Source organism: Procambarus clarkii, chromosome 48 (genome assembly GCF_040958095.1).
Source record: "Procambarus clarkii isolate CNS0578487 chromosome 48, FALCON_Pclarkii_2.0, whole genome shotgun sequence".
NCBI classification, from domain to species: domain Eukaryota; kingdom Metazoa; phylum Arthropoda; class Malacostraca; order Decapoda; family Cambaridae; genus Procambarus; species Procambarus clarkii.
The window spans coordinates 5461762-5480070 of NC_091197.1; the positions used below are offsets into that span (position 1 = coordinate 5461762).

An 18309-nucleotide genomic window follows, 5' to 3' on the forward strand; every position below is an offset into this window, starting at 1 on the left:
ATCATCATTCTATTACGCAGGAAGAACCGCATGTCTATGGGTCATCCAATAAGGTTAGCAGACTTCTTGATGTCACCACTGCTAGGCTTAGGCTCGGCTACAAATACCTCTGGGAATTTGTAACATCTGCTGATGTAGATCTGACTAAATGTAAACTCTGTCAGCAGAACTATTCGCATACTTTGCGTCATTATATAATGGAATGTGAAAAAATTGCGGAATTTAGAGATAACACCATCAATAGTGTCCAAGAAATGTGTAAGTACTTCATTCATAATGATGTGCTGCCCGAAATTTTAGCGAAGTATCCAAAATTTGCTTACTGTAGGTAATGCTGCACATGACTGTAAAGCTGCCGCCCAGTTGGGTGGGTGTGCAGCAAGACTAGTAACTGTGTGACTCACTATAGATGTAAAGTGCCTCGTATAGTGACTTGTGAGCCTCTTGTTGAATCACTTGTGACACAAAAAATTATTGATGTGTGTTTTTGTGTATATGATTGAATATGTATGCATATGTGTATATATGTAAATGTATATATATGTGCATGTATATATAACATTAATAATTGTGTAACTAGCGTCAAAAGATTGTTATTTGCTTAGCTAAACGAACTAGAGGGTTCAGTTCCTGAACCGATTATGAGCCTCTGTAATCCTTTACACCACCGCCCACGGGAAGGGTATGGGATGCATAATAAAGAAAACAATTGAAATTGTTCAGGGAGCATAACCAAGCAAATATTGCGTCAGCTAGAAAAATGATAGGATGGATTGCGAGAACTTTCAAATCCAGGGATCCAATCACAATGGTTGTACTCTTCAAGTCACTTGTGTTGTCCCGTCTTGAGTACTGCTCAGTACTCACTTCCCCCTTCAGAGGAGGAGAGATTGCTGAAATAGAGGGAATACAGAGAACATATACGGCACGCATAGACGCAATAAAGCGCCTAAATTATTGGAATCGTCTCAAAGTTCTCCAAATGTACTCGCTAAAAAAGACGACGAGAGATATATCAAATAATATTCACATGGAAAATACTGGAGGGCCAGGTCCCAAATCTACACAGTAAAATAACAACATACTGGAGTGAACGATATGGAAGAAAATGCAGAATAGAACCAGTGAAGAGCAGAGGTGCCATAGGCACAATCAGAGAACACTATAAACATCAGAAGTCCGCGGTTGTTCAACGTCCTCCCAGCGAGCTTAAGAAATATTGCCGGAACAACCGTGGACATCTTCAAGAGAAAACTAGATAGTTTTCTTCAAGGAGTGCCGGACCAACCGGGCTGTTGTGGATATGTGGGCGTGCGGGCCGTTCCAAGCAACAGCCTGGTGGACCAAATTCTCACAAGTGGCCGGACTTGGGGAGTAGAATAACTCCCAGAACCCCATCAAGCAGGCCGGCCGAGGTGCCCCACACAGTGTCGCTGCTGTGAGGCTCAGGCCGGCCGAGGTGCCCCACAGTGTCGCTGCTGTGAGGCTCAGGCCGGCCGAGGCGCCCCACACAGTGTCGCTGCTGTGAGGCTCAGGCCGGCCGAGGCTCCTGAAATGGGCGAGGTCTCAACTGTTCGCACACGGCCGAGGTCGGTCACCCCAACTTGATGACATCATCTACCAAGTTACGTCCCACCGCCCAATCACAGCCCGTCTTGTCCCACCGCCCAGTCACTACCCGTCTCGCCCATTGCTTACACTACCAGGCCAGTACACCTGTTGAGCCTCGTGGCCACATATGACGTCACACCTCTACCAGGCAGCATTATGTTCCACCAAAATAATACTTTAAAATACACACATTAACACATTATTATTATTATTATAACACACATTATGACAATCATATTATGTTGGGAGTCTTAACCCAAATACATATTCCTTGATGGTCCTTCATGGTAGTTGTGGGTGAGTAATGTTGTGATGGTTGTGGGTGAGTAGTGTTGTCATGGTTGTGGGTGAGTAATGTTGTCATGGTTGTGGGTGAGTAAAGTTGTCATGGTTGTGGGTGAGTAATGTTGTGATGGTTGTGGGTGAGTAATGTTGTCATGGTTGTGGGTGAGTAATGTTGTCATGGTTGAGGGCGAGTAAAGTTGTGATGGTTGTGGGTGAGTAATGTTGTCATGGTTGTGGGTGAGTAATGTTGTGATGGTTGTGGGTGAGTAATGTTGTCATGGTTGTGGGTGAGTAATGTTGTCATGGTTGTGGGTGAGTAATGTTGTCATGGTTGTGAGTGAGTAATGTTGTCATGGTTGTGGGTGAGTAATGTTGTCATGGTTGTGGGTGAGTAATGTTGTCATGGTTGTGGGTGAGTAATGTTGTCATGGTTGTGGGCGAGTAATGTTGTCATGGTTATAATGTTGTGGTGGTTGTACTAGAAAATAATATAGAGTTTAACGAAGATAAATTCCAGCTGATGCGCTACGGAAAAAAAATAAAAATAAAAACAAACCACGTACAAAACTCAGGCAAATCACAACATAGAACGAAAAAGCAATGTAAAGGATCTGGGTGTACTCATGTCGGAAGACCTTACCTTTAAAGAACACAATAAAGTAGCCGTCACAACTGCAAGAAAAATGACAGGTTGGATAACAAGAACCTTTCAAACTAGAGATGCTATACCGATGATGATACTCTTCAAGACGCTAGTGCTCTCTAGAGTGGAGTACTGCTGCACAATGACAGCCCCTTTCAAAGCTGGAGATATTGCTGACCTGGAGAGCGTGCAGAAGGCCTTTACTACTAGCATCCACTCAGTAAAACGTCTAAACTATTGGGACCGACTAAAGCGCCTAAATCTGTATTCTCTTGAGCGCAGGTGGGAGAGATACATAATAATTTACACATGGAAAATACTAGAGGGGCTGGTCCCAAACCTGCACACAGAAATAGCATCACATGAGACCAGAAGACATGGCAGGATGTGCAGAATACCCCCGTTGAAGAGCAGAGGTGCAACAGGTACTCTGAGAACTCTACCACCAGCTGGCTGCCTGGTCTTGGACACAACTGAGCCACCAGCTGGCTGCCTGTTCTTGGACACAACTGAGCCACCAGCTGGCTGCCTGCTCTTGGACACAACTGAGCCACCAGCTGGCTGCCTGGTCTTGGACACAACTGAGCCACCAGCTGGCTGCCTGGTCTTGGACACAACTGAGCCACCAGCTGGCTGCCTGGTCTTGGACACAACTGAGCCACCAGCTGGCTGCCTGGTCTTGGACACAACTGAGCCACCAGCTGGCTGCCTGGTCTTGGACACAACTGAGCCACCAGCTGGCTGCCTGGTCTTGGACACAACTAAGCCACCAGCTGGCTGCCTGGTCTTGGACACAACTGAGCCACCAGCTGGCTGCCTGGTCTTGGACACAACTGAGCCGCCAGCTGGCTGCCTGGTCTTGGACACAACTGAGCCACCAGCTGGCTGCCTGGTCTTGGACACAACTGAGCCACCAGCTGGCTGCCTGGTCTTGGACACAACTGAGTCACCAGCTGGTCCCAAACCTGCACACAGAAATAGCATCACATGAGACCAGAAGACATGGCAGGATGTGCAGAATACCCCCGTTGAAGAGCAGAGGTGCAACAGGTACTCTGAGAACTCTACCACCAGCTGGCTGCCTGGTCTTGGACACAACTGAGCCACCAGCTGGCTGCCTGTTCTTGGACACAACTGAGCCACCAGCTGGCTGCCTGCTCTTGGACACAACTGAGCCACCAGCTGGCTGCCTGGTCTTGGACACAACTGAGCCACCAGCTGGCTGCCTGGTCTTGGACACAACTGAGCCACCAGCTGGCTGCCTGGTCTTGGACACAACTGAGCCACCAGCTGGCTGCCTGGTCTTGGACACAACTGAGCCACCAGCTGGCTGCCTGGTCTTGGACACAACTGAGCCACCAGCTGGCTGCCTGGTCTTGGACCCAACTAAGCCACCAGCTGGCTGCCTGGTCTTGGACACAACTGAGCCACCAGCTGGCTGCCTGGTCTTGGACACAACTGAGCCGCCAGCTGGCTGCCTGGTCTTGGACACAACTGAGCCACCAGCTGGCTGCCTGCTCTTGGACACAACTGAGCCACCAGCTGGCTGCCTGGTCTTGGACACAACTGAGTCACCAGCTGGCTGCCTGGTCTTGAACACAACTGAGTCACCAGCTGGCTGCCTGGTCTTGGACACAACTGAGCCACCAGCTGGCTGCCTGATCTTGGACACAACTGAGCCACCAGCTGGCTGCCTGGTCTTGGACACAACTGAGCCACCAGCTGGCTGCCTGGTCTTGGACACAACTGAGCCACCAGCTGGCTGCCTGGTCTTGGACACAACTGAGTCACCAGCTGGCTGCCTGGTCTTGAACACAACTGAGTCACCAGCTGGCTGCCTGGTCTTGAACACAACTGAGTCACCAGCTGGCTGCCTGGTCTTGGACACAACTGACGACGCAGCTGGCTGCCTGGTCTTGGACACAACTGACGACGCAGCTGGTTGAGCCGGCAGCTGGTGGAGACATCTAGGGGCGCCAGGAGGTAAAAAAGTGTAACTGTTTATGTCAGTGGGAAGAGAAGGCACCTGCAGTTGGCTCTAAAATAACCCTTATCGCCGGTGTTCTGCGGCTGGGGGCGAGAGGGTGATAAACCACGCGGTTCTTTACGACCTTTACTGTGTCAGGATCACCTCTATAATAAGCCTTAAGGCTTTTCTTTAAGGCTATTACTTCATTTATTATGCATCCCCCCATACCCACCCTTTGTGGACGGTAGTGGGCCCCCATACCCACCCTGTGGACGGTAGTGGGCCCCCATACCCACCCTTTGTGGACGGTAGTGGGTCCCCATACCCACCCTTTGTGGACGGTAGTGGGCCCCCATACCCACCCTGTGGACGGTAGTGGGCCCCCACCCACCCTTTGTGGACGGTAGTGGGCCCCCATTCCCACCCTGTGGACGGTAGTGGGCCCCCATACCCACCCTGTGGACGGTAGTGGGCCCCCATTCCCACCCTGTGGACGGTAGGGCCCCACATACCCACCCTGTGGACGGTAGTGGGCCCCCATACACACCCTGTGGACGGTAGGGCCCCACATACCCACCCTGTATGACAGACTGATATGAGAAACCGTCACCACAATAATGAATAACATTCCTGAAGCACAGAGGCTTCCATTCACACAACAACTACCAGAAATATATGGAGATTGTGTGAACACAGCAACGACCACGGAACACACACCAGGGACTGAGAGTTTAGAGAGCCAAATTAGCAATGTGGAAGGACGTGTCGAGGTACACGAAAATGACGGTAATATGGAAGAACAAACCGGTAATATAAATAATGACAGTAATACTGAGAAAGATGAGAGCATAAATGAGAAAGATGATGGCAATACTGAGAAAGATGAGAGCATAAATGAGAAAGATGATGGCAATACTGAGAAAGATGAGAGCATAAATGAGAAAGATGATGGCAATACTGAGAAAGAATGCAGAAACGAAAAAGATAGGACAAAAAACACAGACTACTCCAAAATAGAGGTAACCAAGGCATGGACTGGTATAAACAGCCTGAATAAAATCACAGCTGAAAATATTTGCAGACATTATGGAAAAGGAAAGTGCAGATATGGGACCAGAGGCACTGAATGCCTATTCGTTCATCCCCGTAAATGCGGAAACAAGTTAGGGAGGGGTAGATGTCGTTTTGGAACAGAGTGCAGATATTTCCACCCTAATCCATGTAAACTCAGTTAATGAGAGGAAATGCTATGATCTTCAGTGCCCTGATCTCCACGTGAGAGGTACACAGCGCTATACAAGAGAGGAAGTCCAATAAAATAGCCCTGGAAGTTTTTAGAGGGAGGCAGAAACGTTGCAGGAGTACGAATGGAGAGAGGGAATGCCCAAGACTGGACTAAAATTCATCAAGCCCACACATACTGCACCCCCACCTACACAGAAACTACCACACTCCCCAGTACCATTACCAAAACTGGACAAACCATTGCCACAACAGCACACCCTGGGTCGGGGTGGAGAGAGAGAACTATCAAAACCCTCCAGAAGTGACACACAATATGGAAAATCTTTCATATTTGCAAATATACAAGGCCTAAAGTCAAAATCAAGAAATATAGTTCATGAATGAATGACCTATTAAGAGTCAAACTCAATATTTGGGGAATGCATGGAAACTCATACAAAAAATTACATGAATAGTGAAATCTTGTTTCCAAGTTATAATATCATATAGATGTGACAGAGGATTTAATTCAAATGGAGGAGTAGGTCTGTATATTAAAGAGACTCTGGTATGCACAGAGCTACTTAACTCAACTAATGAGGTGGTAGAGGTACATGGAATCAAGATATAAAAAATAAACCTAATTATTATTCTAATATATAAACCGCCAGATACAACGGTTGGTGGGAATGACTGATAAAGTAGGACACTGGATACTCAGTTTTCTGTTAAACAGAACACAAAGAATAACAGTTAACCATATAAAGTCGGCTGCGAGTCGAAGCGCAGTTAAAAGCTCTGTACCTCAGAGTGCAGCTTTGCACCGCTGCTCTTCCTTACTCTCATATCAGATATAGATAAAAATACAAATCACAGCTTCGTATTATCCTTTGCAGATGAAAAAATCAGCATGAAAATTACCTCTGCTGAAGACATTGAAAAACTACAAGCAGATATTAATAGTTTTCGAGTTCAAACAGATATTAATAAAGTCAAGTTAAACTCAGCGTCTTCTCGATATACTCGCCCGGAATCGCAATTGTGACTATATTGTTAAGAAATCTTATAGAGTGATAAGTCTGTGAATCTCCAGAGCAAAACAGACTGGTATCAGGTAATCTCTGGTGACAAATTGAGATGGTCTGTGAGTGACCTAGAGTGAACTAAGGTAGTGCCGCCACCTAAGTAATCTGTGTGTGACTTTACCACACAACCCGTTCTCGCAAATTTAATAAGTCAATATTGACTTATTAAATATGTGCATAGGTGACATACTTAACATAATAGTTTCCCTTGAAAAGCTTCATAGAAAACACCGACCTTACCTAACCTACTTAGTATGTTAAGATAAGCATCTTATTGCTTCGTAATTACAATTATTACCTAACCTATACCTATAATAGGTTAAGTAACAATTGTAATTACGAAGCTATAAGATGCTTATTTTAACATACTAAGTAGGTTAGGTAAGGTCGGTGTTTTCTATGAAGCTTTTCAAGGGAAACTATTATGTTTAGTATGTCACCTATGCACGCAACTAATAAGTCAATATTGACTTATTAAATTTGCGAGAACGGGTTGTACCACAGTGTACCTGTATGGTACCATGTAATCAGCCGCCGCCACCCGCCCTGCCTCACTGTACTACGTGATGTTACCACCCGTCACCACCTTACTCACCGCCAGTGCCATCAAGTGTGTGTGTGTGTGTGTGTGTGTGTGTGTGTGTGTGTGTGTGTGTGTGTGTGTGTGTGTGTGTGTGTGTGTGTGTGTGTGTGTGTGAGATATACAGCACGCCCTCCTGCGAGTATCCTCCGTGTCAAGTACGGTTTGTTGGGAAAGCCTGTCGTCAATGGTCTCACGTTGTAACGAGCGAAACCAGCTGTCAGGCCACCTACGAGTTCTAGCATAAATGTGCCTGAGTGAGTGAATGGGAGAAGTCCTGTATGTACAAGATCTTGTGTTTTATTATTGTCTGTGTGTTTGTGTGTTGATCTGAGGGACCAACCACAGTTCACACCTTCCCGTACCTGACACAGGTGTAGGTGGAGACCGAGACACCTGACGGTGTATGTGTGTTTATCTGTGTGGTACCACGACATTACACTCGTCTGTGAATGTGAGTTTCACATACACCACACATTTAGTTATTGTGTGACACTATTATTGTGCATGATTATTGCCTGTTCCGTTGACAGTGCCATTGTGATTTATTGTGCATCATTACCCGAGTATCCTGTTGGAACTCCTGTGATCCCTTTGCACACCGGCAGTTAGGTTTGCCGTGTTAATGATTGGCTGTCAATTGTGTTAAGTTAGGTGTTTCTTCACGAGTGGATCCGAATCGATTAGTCAGACGTCAAGAGTCTCGCTAATGCAACCATAGCCTTTCTGATGCCAATCTAAAGTAAATCAAGCACCCATTGTATTAGTGGTTAAGTTTGTAAATAAACTACTGTTAAGCTTTATGCAGTGTTTCCGTTGAACCACTTCTGAATACTGCCAACTATTACTTAAGCCTTCAGCTCCAGGTGTCTTCAACACCGAGTTGCCTATTATTCACTAAACTATAAATGTGATGAGGACCCTAGGAGTCTCTTTAAGTGTTTCAAGCATTGAGGAGATCCCCACGACCAACGTGGATCAGGACCAGGTGAGGCTAATCTGAGAAGAGACCCTCAAGGACTCTAACTCGACCTTGCTCCCAGGCCCTGTACGGTTGCTCTCATATTTTCTCTGCTGGATTCCTGCAGCTTCGTGAAGCGTCTGCCACATGTACACTGGTGACGTACGCATTACAGTCGGGAAAGCAAAAAAGAAAACCCCCCCACATCCAGGTATTTAGGTATGGTGGAAACGAGGAACTTAAACGAAACACACAGGGTACACGACACAATCAGACATACTCATAGAAAGAAAGCATGTAAAAGATCTGGGAATTATGATATCTGACGACCTGACATTAGGTAAACATAACCGAGCAAATATAGCGGCGGCCAGGAAAATGATTGTGATGACAGATGTGTGGCGGGTGTTGCAGGGTAGTGTGATGACAGGTGTGTGGCGGGTGTTGCAGGGTAGTGTGATGACAGATGTGTGGCGGGTGTTGCAGGGTAGTGTGATGACAGATGTGTGGCGGGTGTTGCAGGGTAGTGTGATGACAGATGTGTGGCGGGTGTTGCAGGGTAGTGTGATGACAGATGTGTGGCGGGTGTTGCAGGGTAGTGTGATGACAGATGTGTGGCGGGTGTTGCAGGGTAGTGTGATGACAGATGTGTGGCGGGTGTTGCAGGGTAGTGTGATGACAGATGTGTGGCGGGTGTTGCAGGGTAGTGTGATGACATGTGTGGCGGGTGTTGTTGCAGGGTAGTGTGATGACATGTGTGGCGGGTGTTGTTGCAGGGTAGTGTGATGACATGTGTGTGGCTGGTGTTGCAGGGTAGTGTGATGACATGTGTGGCAGGTGTTGTTGCAGGGTAGTGTGATGACATGTGTGGCGGGTGTTGTTGCAGGGTAGTGTGATGACAGGTGTGTGGCGGGTGTTGCAGGGTAGTGTGATGACATGTGTGTGGCTGGTGTTGCAGGGTAGTGTGATGACAGATGTGTGGCGGGTGTTGCAGGTTAGTGTGATGACAGATGTGTGGCGGGTGTTGCAGGGTAGTGTGATGACAGGTGTGTGGCTGGTGTTGGAGGGCAGTGTGATGACAGATGTGTGGCTGGTGTTGGAGGGTAGTGTGATGACAGGTGTGTGGCTGGTGTTGGAGGGTAGTGTGATGACAGATGTGTGGCTGGTGTTGGAGGGTAGTGTGATGACAGGTGTGTGGCTGGTGTTGGAGGGCAGTGTGATGACAGGTGTGTGGCTGGTGTTGGAGGGTAGTGTGATGACAGCAACAGCCAGCGTACACTTCACACGACCCTCAGGGGATCAGGTCTGGGATAACCCTTAACACTGGTGTCTGGGTGCTGGGTGCTGGAGAGTGGTGACCCACACCACCCTTAAGGGATCACGGCGCAGGTTTAATTTATTAATCACCATTCCTCATACTTCCTGCATCATACTTGTACGCTGGGAATTATGTTGTTGTATTTACAATTATTATACGTTTGTTTACTAATGAGAATTTCAGCTTTATGTGTAACGCTAAAAGTATATGTGCTGTACGCTTACCACTTTGTGAGAAGGGCTAGAAAATAGTAGAGGGGCTGGTCCCATACCTGCACACAGAAATAACACCACATGAGACCAGAAGACATGGCAGGATGTGCAGAATTACCCCGTTGAAGAGCAGAGGTGCAACAGGTACTCTGAGAGAGAACTCTTATCAACATCAGAAGCCGGAGATTGTTCAACACGCTTCCGCTACACATAAAGGGCATAACTGTGACTCATACGTCAGGCTGGGAGTTCATATCCTGGCCGGGGAGGATTGACTAGGCGCCAATCCTTCACTTTAGCCTCTGTTCACCCAGCAGTGAATGGGTACCTGGTTATTAAACCATTTGGCGGGTCGTATTCCGGGGAAAATTAAGATTAAGGACTTGCCGGAGACGCTATGCGTGCTAGTGGGTGTACAACAATGTAAGAACGCTTGTGTATATAACCAAAAAGTGTGCTAGGCACCAAGATGATGTCATGATGATTGTCAAGAGCGGGTTGGCTGGAGGGACTCGCACTGATAAGTCTGGACTAAACCCTACGACCGCTGGGTTGGGGTCCCCCGGGGTGTCCGCCGCCGCCAGTCCACACAGGAAGTCCACCAAGCTCCCTATCGCCAGTCCTGAACAAATAAAGATAAGTGGCAACGTCCGTTACTTTTACGACTTGCGTCCGAAGGTCGTTGTTTGTGCGGAAGACAGGAGGCAGCTGGCCGCTGACCCGGGGGGGGGGGGGGGGGGAAGGTGACCAGGGGTGGACGGTGACCAGGGGTGGACGGTGACCAGGGGTGGACGATGACCAGGGGTGGACGGTGACCAGGGGTGGACGGTGACCAGGGGTGGACGGTGACCCGGGGTGGACGGTGACCAGGGGTGGACGGTGACCCGGGGTGGACGGTGACCCGGGGTGGACGGTGACCCGGGGTGGACGGTGACCAAGGGTGGACGGTGACCCGGGGTGGACGGTGACCAGGGGTGGACGGTGACCAGGGGTGGACGGTGACCAGGGGTGGACGGTGACCAGGGGTGGACGATGACCAGGGGTGGACGGTGACCAGGGGTGGACGGTGACCAGGGGTGGACGCTGACCCGGGGTGGACGGTCACCAGGGGGCAGAAAAAGGACCACTCTAGAAAGAGAACGCAGACGACTGTACAGGAGATGGAAAAAATAACGGAAATGCTTAGACAGACACGACTATCACAAGAAAGGGAAATAAACCTAAACAGGGAGATCGAAGAAAGAGCAGACGTTGAAGCGATCATACGAGTCTGAGGAAATGGAATTGGAACAGAAAGCTATACAAGATATAAAGAAAAAATCCAAAATATTTTTTCGTATATGCATAATCAAAATCAATAACCTCCGTCAGTATTGGACCTTTAATTACAACCGAAGGTATGTACACTGAGGACAACAAAAAATTAGTGAAATTCTAAGAAGCCAGTATGAGGCTATGTTTAGCACACCAATAAACAACATGAAAGTTGAAGATCCAGACAGCTTCTTTATGAATGACATCCAAGCTGCAGATAATATAACGGATATTTACACGAACTCGGAAGACTTTGAAAGAGAAGTTGACAACGTGCCCATGCACTCAGCCCCTGGTCCTGACTCGTGGAATTCAATATTCATAAAGAAATGTAAAGTAGCAGTAGCGCGAGCCCTCAGCGTAATATGGAGAAAGAGCCTGGATACAGGGGAGATACCAGCAGCACTGAAATCTGCAGATATAGCTCCTCTGCACAAGGGGGGTAGTAAAGCTTTGACAAAAAATTATAGACCCGTTGCACTAATATCACACATAATAAAAGATTTTGAAAGAGTGATTAGGAATCAAATTTCTAGTTTTATGGAAAATAATGAGCTACACAATCCAGGACAACATGGATTTAGAGCGGGAAGATCCTGTCTGTCACAGTTACTCAACCACTATGACAAAATCACAGAAGTCTTAGAAGAAAAGCAAATTGAAGATGTTGTATACACAGACTTTGCAAAGGCATTCGACAGATGTGACCATGGAGTGATAGCACACAAAATGAGGTCAATGGGAATAACTGGTAAAGTTGGACGATGGATACTCTATTTCTTGTCGAACAGAACACTAAGAGTAACAGTCAATAAAATAAAATCGAGTCCAAGCTCAGTTAAAAGCTCTGTACCTTGAAGACATTGAAAAACTACAAGCAGATATTAATAAAGTTTTCCACTGGGCAGCAGAAAATAACATGATGTTTAACAATTATAAATTCTAGGTACTCATGTACGGTAAAAATGAGAACCTTAAACATAATACAGGGTATAAAATACAATTAAATTTACCCATAGTAGGAAAGCAACATGTCAAGGATTTGGGCATAATGATGTCTAACGACCTAACGTTTAGGGAGCATAACCAAGCAAATATTGTGTCAACCAGAAAAATGATCGGATGGATTACGAGAACTTTCAAATCCAGGGATCCCATCACAATGGTTGCACTATTCAAATCACTTGTGTTGTCCCGTCTTGAGTACTGCTCGGTACTAACTTTCCCCTTCAGAGCAGGAGAGATTGCTGAAATAAAAGTAGTACAGAGAACATATACGGCACACAGAGACGCGATAAAGCATTTAATTTAAGCCACCTCTCAAAGCTCTCCAAATGTACTCACTAGAAAGAAGACGAGAGAGAGATACCAAATAATATACACATGGAAAATACTGGAGGGCCAGGTCCCAAATCTACACAGTAAAATAACAACGTACTGGAGTGAACGATATGGAAGGAAATGCAGAATTGAACCAGTGAAGAGCAGGGGTGCCATAGGCACAATCAGAGAACACTGTATAAACATCAGAGGTCCGCGGTTGTTCAACGTCCTCCCAGCGACTATAAGAAATATTGCCGGAACAACCGTGGACATTTTCAAGAGAAAACTAGACTGTTTTCTAAAAGTCGTTCCGGACCAACCGGGCTGTGGTGGGTATGGGGACCTGCGGGCCGCTTCAAGCAACAGCCTGGTGGACCAAACTCTCACAAGTCAAGCCTGGCCGGGCTTGGGGAGTAGAGGAACTCCCAGAACCCCATCAACCAGGTATCAACCATGTAACCAGGGTCGCTAATCTCCGAAATCATCTCAAGGTAAGGTGGGAGTCGTGGGGGGTGTAGTGTGGGCGTCGTGGGGGTGTTGTGTGGGCGTCGTGGGGGTGTAGTGTGGGCGTCGTGGGGGTGTAGTGTGGGCGTCGTGGGGGTGTAGTGTGGGCGTCGTGTGGGAGTGGGAGGGGTACACACTCCTGAAGCCGGAGTGTGTACCAACACCATTACCACACAACACCAACTAAAGTTTAATAACAAAAGTAAACACATGTGCGTTATCACAGTGGAGCTAAGATCGTGCTAAATTGTGGGCCCAAACGTCATTATGCTGGCTGCTGCGACGTCTTGACGTGTTGTGGGAGGCGTCCCTCCGTGTCCCAGTGGACGATGACGTCTTGACGTGTTGTGGGAGGCGTCACACCTTGCGGATACCTTGCGCTGATTTCGGGGCTTAGCGCCACCGCGGCCCGGTCCTACGACTACGTTTCGATCCGTCCTGGACCAAGTTGATAGTGATGAGACGAGGGAGGCAGGGGCATAAGTAGGCAAGAGAGAGGTGTCCCTACACATACCCTTTGTGTGTAGTGGAAGCGTGTTGAACAGTCTCGGGCCTCTGATGTTGATACGAGTTCGACTGATAGGGTGCGACTCTCAAGTTGTTCCACGATTCGTTTTCCTCGCCTATAGACGGAACGCCGTTCCCGTTCCAATCTGCATATCTTTCTCTTTTTTTCCGTAGGGGTATGCGGTTTGAGCATATTTCTAGTGCTACTGAGCTTATTTTTTCCAGGCACTAGTTCAGGTTTGCATTTTCTTGCTGTTCTTCCCAGCTTATTTCTGTGAGGTCTTGGTTTATATGCTCTAAATTAATAGAGTACTATGTTTATTATTAAAATTAAATTTGCTGAATTGTCCTCCCCTGGGACTTGGGACTGGTTGTGCTGGTCTACTCCCCATGCTAGTCAGAACAATAATTAGGTTGTGAGCTGATTAACAGGTATTTGTAATCATTATGTTCCTGATCAATTCATCATTATTAGTGAAAATGAGGTCCAGCGTCTTCTCCTTTCTAGTTGGTTCTACTATTTGCTGGTTTAAGGTAAACCTGTCGCACATCCTTAACAGGTCATTTGCATGTGCCTGTTCATTTAGGCTACTTCCTGGAATTCTTTCTGATATAACTGTATTAGCTAGGTTCTTCCATTTCAGGTGCCGTAGGTTGAAGTCCCCAAGCAGGATGATGTTCGGGCTGAATTTGTGAGGTTTTCTAAGTGTGGATTTGTTCATTGATGCATCACGCAATTGTGATTTCTGTGTGTTTTCTAAGTAGTGTTCTATTTTCATTAGTTGGTCTTTAAACTGCTGATGATTTGCCTCCGGTGACTTATATACAAGGACAATAACTACATTTAAGATCTCTATTTTGATTATCATCACTTCCACCATATCGTTTGTGGTGTTTAGCAGCTCAGTACAGGAGTGTGTCTTTGATGTAGAGGCTGACCCCACCCTGTAGCCTGTGGTGTAGAGGCTGACCCCACCCTGTAGCCGGTGTTTCCTGTCACATCTGGAAAGATTGTACTCTGAGATCCATATTTCACCATAATGATAGTCCTTGGTGTGGTTTCCGTTAGGGCTGCAAACACTGCATTTGCCTCAAGAGGTAACATTATCTTGAGGTTACCTTGAGGTGTTTTCGGGGCTTAGCGTCCCCGCGGCCTGGTTATCGACCAGGCCTCCTGGTTGCTGTACTGGTCATCCAGGCTGTTGGACGCAGCTGCTCGCAGATTAACGTATGAATCACAGCCTGGTTGATCAGGTATTCTTTGGACGTGCTTATCGAGTTCTCTCTTGAACACTGTGAGGGGTCGGCCAATTATGTCCCTTATGTGTAGTGGAAACGTGTTGAACAGGCTCGGGCCTCTGATGTTGATAGAGTTCTCTCAGAGTACCTGTTGCACCTCTGCTCTTCTACGGGAGTATTCTGCACATCCTGCCATGCCTCCTGGTCTTATGTGATCTTATTTCTGTGTACATGGGCACGGTAGCACGGACATGATGGATGTTTTTGTTGTTTTAGATTCAGCTTTTGGAACAAAATTTTTATGTAGCACGGGCTATGGTTAACCCGTAAGTAGAGACTCCATATCTATGATAATGGAGTTAATTATCCTTTTTTATTATCTAATTATTATCCACTAGAAAGGATAATGGATAATTATCTACTGATAATGGAACCATTATCAGTATCAATAGCTGATACTGGAGATGCGGGGATTGGGTCCGTGGACACGCCAATCCAATCCAAGACCATACGGCTGGTCAGACTGGTGAAATGATGGGGTGCACACGTCGCTCATGTAGGATGGCAGCTGTAAAGTGAACTGTGTTAGAGATGTAACCCTTTCCACCACCACCCTCGGGATGGGTGTGGTGTGCATAATAAAGAAAAAATTTAATTGAAATTGCGTGTGTTTATACGCTGGATGTTGGCAAATAAAAATGATGTCATGGTGTTAGTGGAAGTGGTGGATGCTTTACTTGGTGTTAATATCTGAGGCTCTGGCAGGGAGGCCACTGTGTTGTGTTCTCTCCAGCATTTGACAGAGTTGGTGGTAGAGTCTGGACATTTTTAGTCATTCTTCTCTTCCTCCTCTTGCTAAAAACCATTAATACTGTAGTAAGAGTGAAAGAGAGAGAAGTGGTGGGATGTTGACCCCGTGAGCGGAGGCGGTGTGGCGAGGGTCACCTCTCCACTTCACACGGTTAAACCATAGTTGACCTCTGAGGCACCTGGCCACACCTATCTTGATCTCTTCCAGTTCATTAGTGGCCACACCCTCTAGATGTGACACACCCTCTAGGTGTGCCACACACCTCTAGGTGTGCCACACACCTCTAGGTGTGCCACACACCTCTAGGTGTGCCACACACCTCTAGGTGTGCCACACACCTCTAGGTATGCCACACACCTCTAGGTGTGCCACACACCTCTAGGTGTGCCACACACCTCTAGGTGTGCCACACACCTCTAGGTGTGGCCACACACAAGCTCCCGCTTGTGGTAGAGGAAGAACACTTGGTGACGACTGAAGGAGGAGGATACCAAGTGGCTGGTGAGAAGAGGTCGCTCCGCCCCGTCTGCCAGGACACGCTCTCTGAGGCTCCAAGGCGCTCTCTTCCTCCTCCAGGTTGCCACAACTATATCTATTACAAAGAAATCAGTGAAATCCTAAAAAAACAGTATGAGGAAATGTTTAGCACTCTAGTAAATAACATGAAAGTGGAAGATCCAGACAATTTCTTTATGCGTGATATCCAAACCCCTGTAAATATAACTGATATCAACACGAGCGTACTGGACTTTGAAAGAGAAATTGAAAACATGCCCATGCACTCGGCTCCGGGTCCAGATTCATGGAATTCGATATTTATAAAGAAATGCAAAGTGCTGGCAGCACAGGCACTCAGTACAGTGTGGAGGAAGAGCTTGGACACGGGGGAGATACCAGATGCACTTAAAGTAGCAGACATAGCCCCTCTACACAAGGGAAGGAGCAAAGCATTGGAAAAGAATTATAGACCAGTTGCAGTAACATCGCACATAATAAAAGTATTTGAGAGAGTGATTAGGAGTCAGGTCACCAATTTCATGGAGACCAATGACCTTCACAATCCAGGCCAACATGGATTTCGAGCGGGAAGATCGTGCCTCTCACAGCTACTTGATCACTACGACAAAGTCACTGAGGCATTAGAAGAAAAACAGAATGCAGATGTGATATACACGGACTTCGCAAAGGCTTTCGATAAATGTGACCATGGAGTGATAGCACACAAAATGAGGTAGGACGCTGGATACTCAGTTTTCTGTCAAACAGGACTCAACGAGTAACGGTCAACCATATAAAATCGAGTCCAAACGCAGTTAAAAGCTCTGTACCTCAAGGTACAATCCTGGCACCACTGCTTTTCCTTATTCTCATATCAGATATGGACTCAAATATAAGGCACAGTTTCGTATCATCCTTTGCAGGTGACACAAAAATCAGCATGAAAATTACCTCTGCTGAAGACATTGAGAAACTCTAAGCAGATATTAATAAAGTCTTCAACTGGGCAACAGAAAATAACATGATGTTTAACAGTGATAAATTCCAGGTATTCAGGTACGGGAAAAAATGAGGACCTTAAACATAATACAGGGTACAAAATACAATCAAATGTGTTTGGAATCGTCTCAAAGCTCTCCAAATGTAGGCGAGAGGCTAAGGCGAAGGAGGCGAGAGAGATACCAAATAATATACACATGGAAAATACTGGAGGGCCAGGTCCCAAATCTACACAGTAAAATAACAACGTACTGGAGTGAACGATATGGAAGGAAATGCAGAATTGAACCAGTGAAGAGCAGGGGTGCCATAGGCACAATCAGAGAATACTGTATAAACATAAGAGGTCCGCGGTTGTTCAACACCCTCCCAGCGACTATAAGAAATATTACCGGAACAACCGTGGACATCTTCAAGAGGAAACTAGATTGTTTCCTCCAAGGAGTGCCGGATCAACCGGGCTGTGGTGTATATGTGAGCCTGCGGGCCGCTCCAAGCAACAGCCTAGTGAACAAAACTAGCCTGGCCTCGGGCCGGGCTTGGGGAGTAGAAGAACTCCCAGAACCCCATCAACCAGGTATCAACCAGGCCCCCGTATAAGGTGTGTGTGTGTGTGTGTGTACTCGCCTATTTGTGCTGTAGGATCGAGCATTGACTCTTGGATTCCGCCTTTCTAGCCATCGGTTGTTTACAGCAATGACTCCGGGCCCATTTCCCTATCATATCTAGTTTTAAAGTTATGAATAGAGTTTGCTTCCACAACCTGGTCCTTAAGTGCATTCCATTTTCCACTACTCTCACGCTAAAAGAATACTTCCTGACATCTCGTGAACATTTCTTCTATTTCCACTCTGCCAATTCCTCTGAGTATTTTGTACGTTCCAATCATATCTCCCCCCCTCTCCATTCTTTTTTCTAGTGTCGTAAGGTTCAGTTCCTTCAGGCGCTTTTCATATCTCATCCCTCGTAACTCTAGGACGAGCCTCGTCGCAAACTTCTGAACCTTTTCCAGTTCCCTTATGTGTTTCTTCAGGTGGGGACTCCATGATGGCGTGGCATACTCTAAGACTGCTCTCACGTAGGCAGTGTAAAGCGCCCTAAATGCCTCCTTACTTAGGTTTCTAAATGATGTTCTGACCTTTGCCAGTGATGAGCACGCTGCTGTCGTTATCCTATTTATATGTGCCTCAGGAGTTAGATTAGGTGTTACGCAGGCGATGAGACAA

The 18309-nt window shown here is 46.9% G+C and overlaps 2 protein-coding genes across 3 annotated transcripts in view; both read left to right on the top strand.

Moving 5' to 3' along the window:
- LOC123764728 (Extracellular sulfatase Sulf1) overlaps window positions 1–18309 on the top strand; it is a gene marked incomplete at its 3' end in the record, with an annotated part of 180104 nt that overhangs the window by 19458 nt on the left and 142337 nt on the right.
- On the top strand, window positions 5126–6777 carry LOC138350995 (putative uncharacterized protein DDB_G0286751). Its single transcript, XM_069302462.1, has 2 exons — window positions 5126–5546; window positions 6629–6777. Exons 1-2 carry the CDS (start codon window positions 5126–5128, stop codon window positions 6775–6777), a joined length of 570 nt encoding a protein of 189 aa, XP_069158563.1.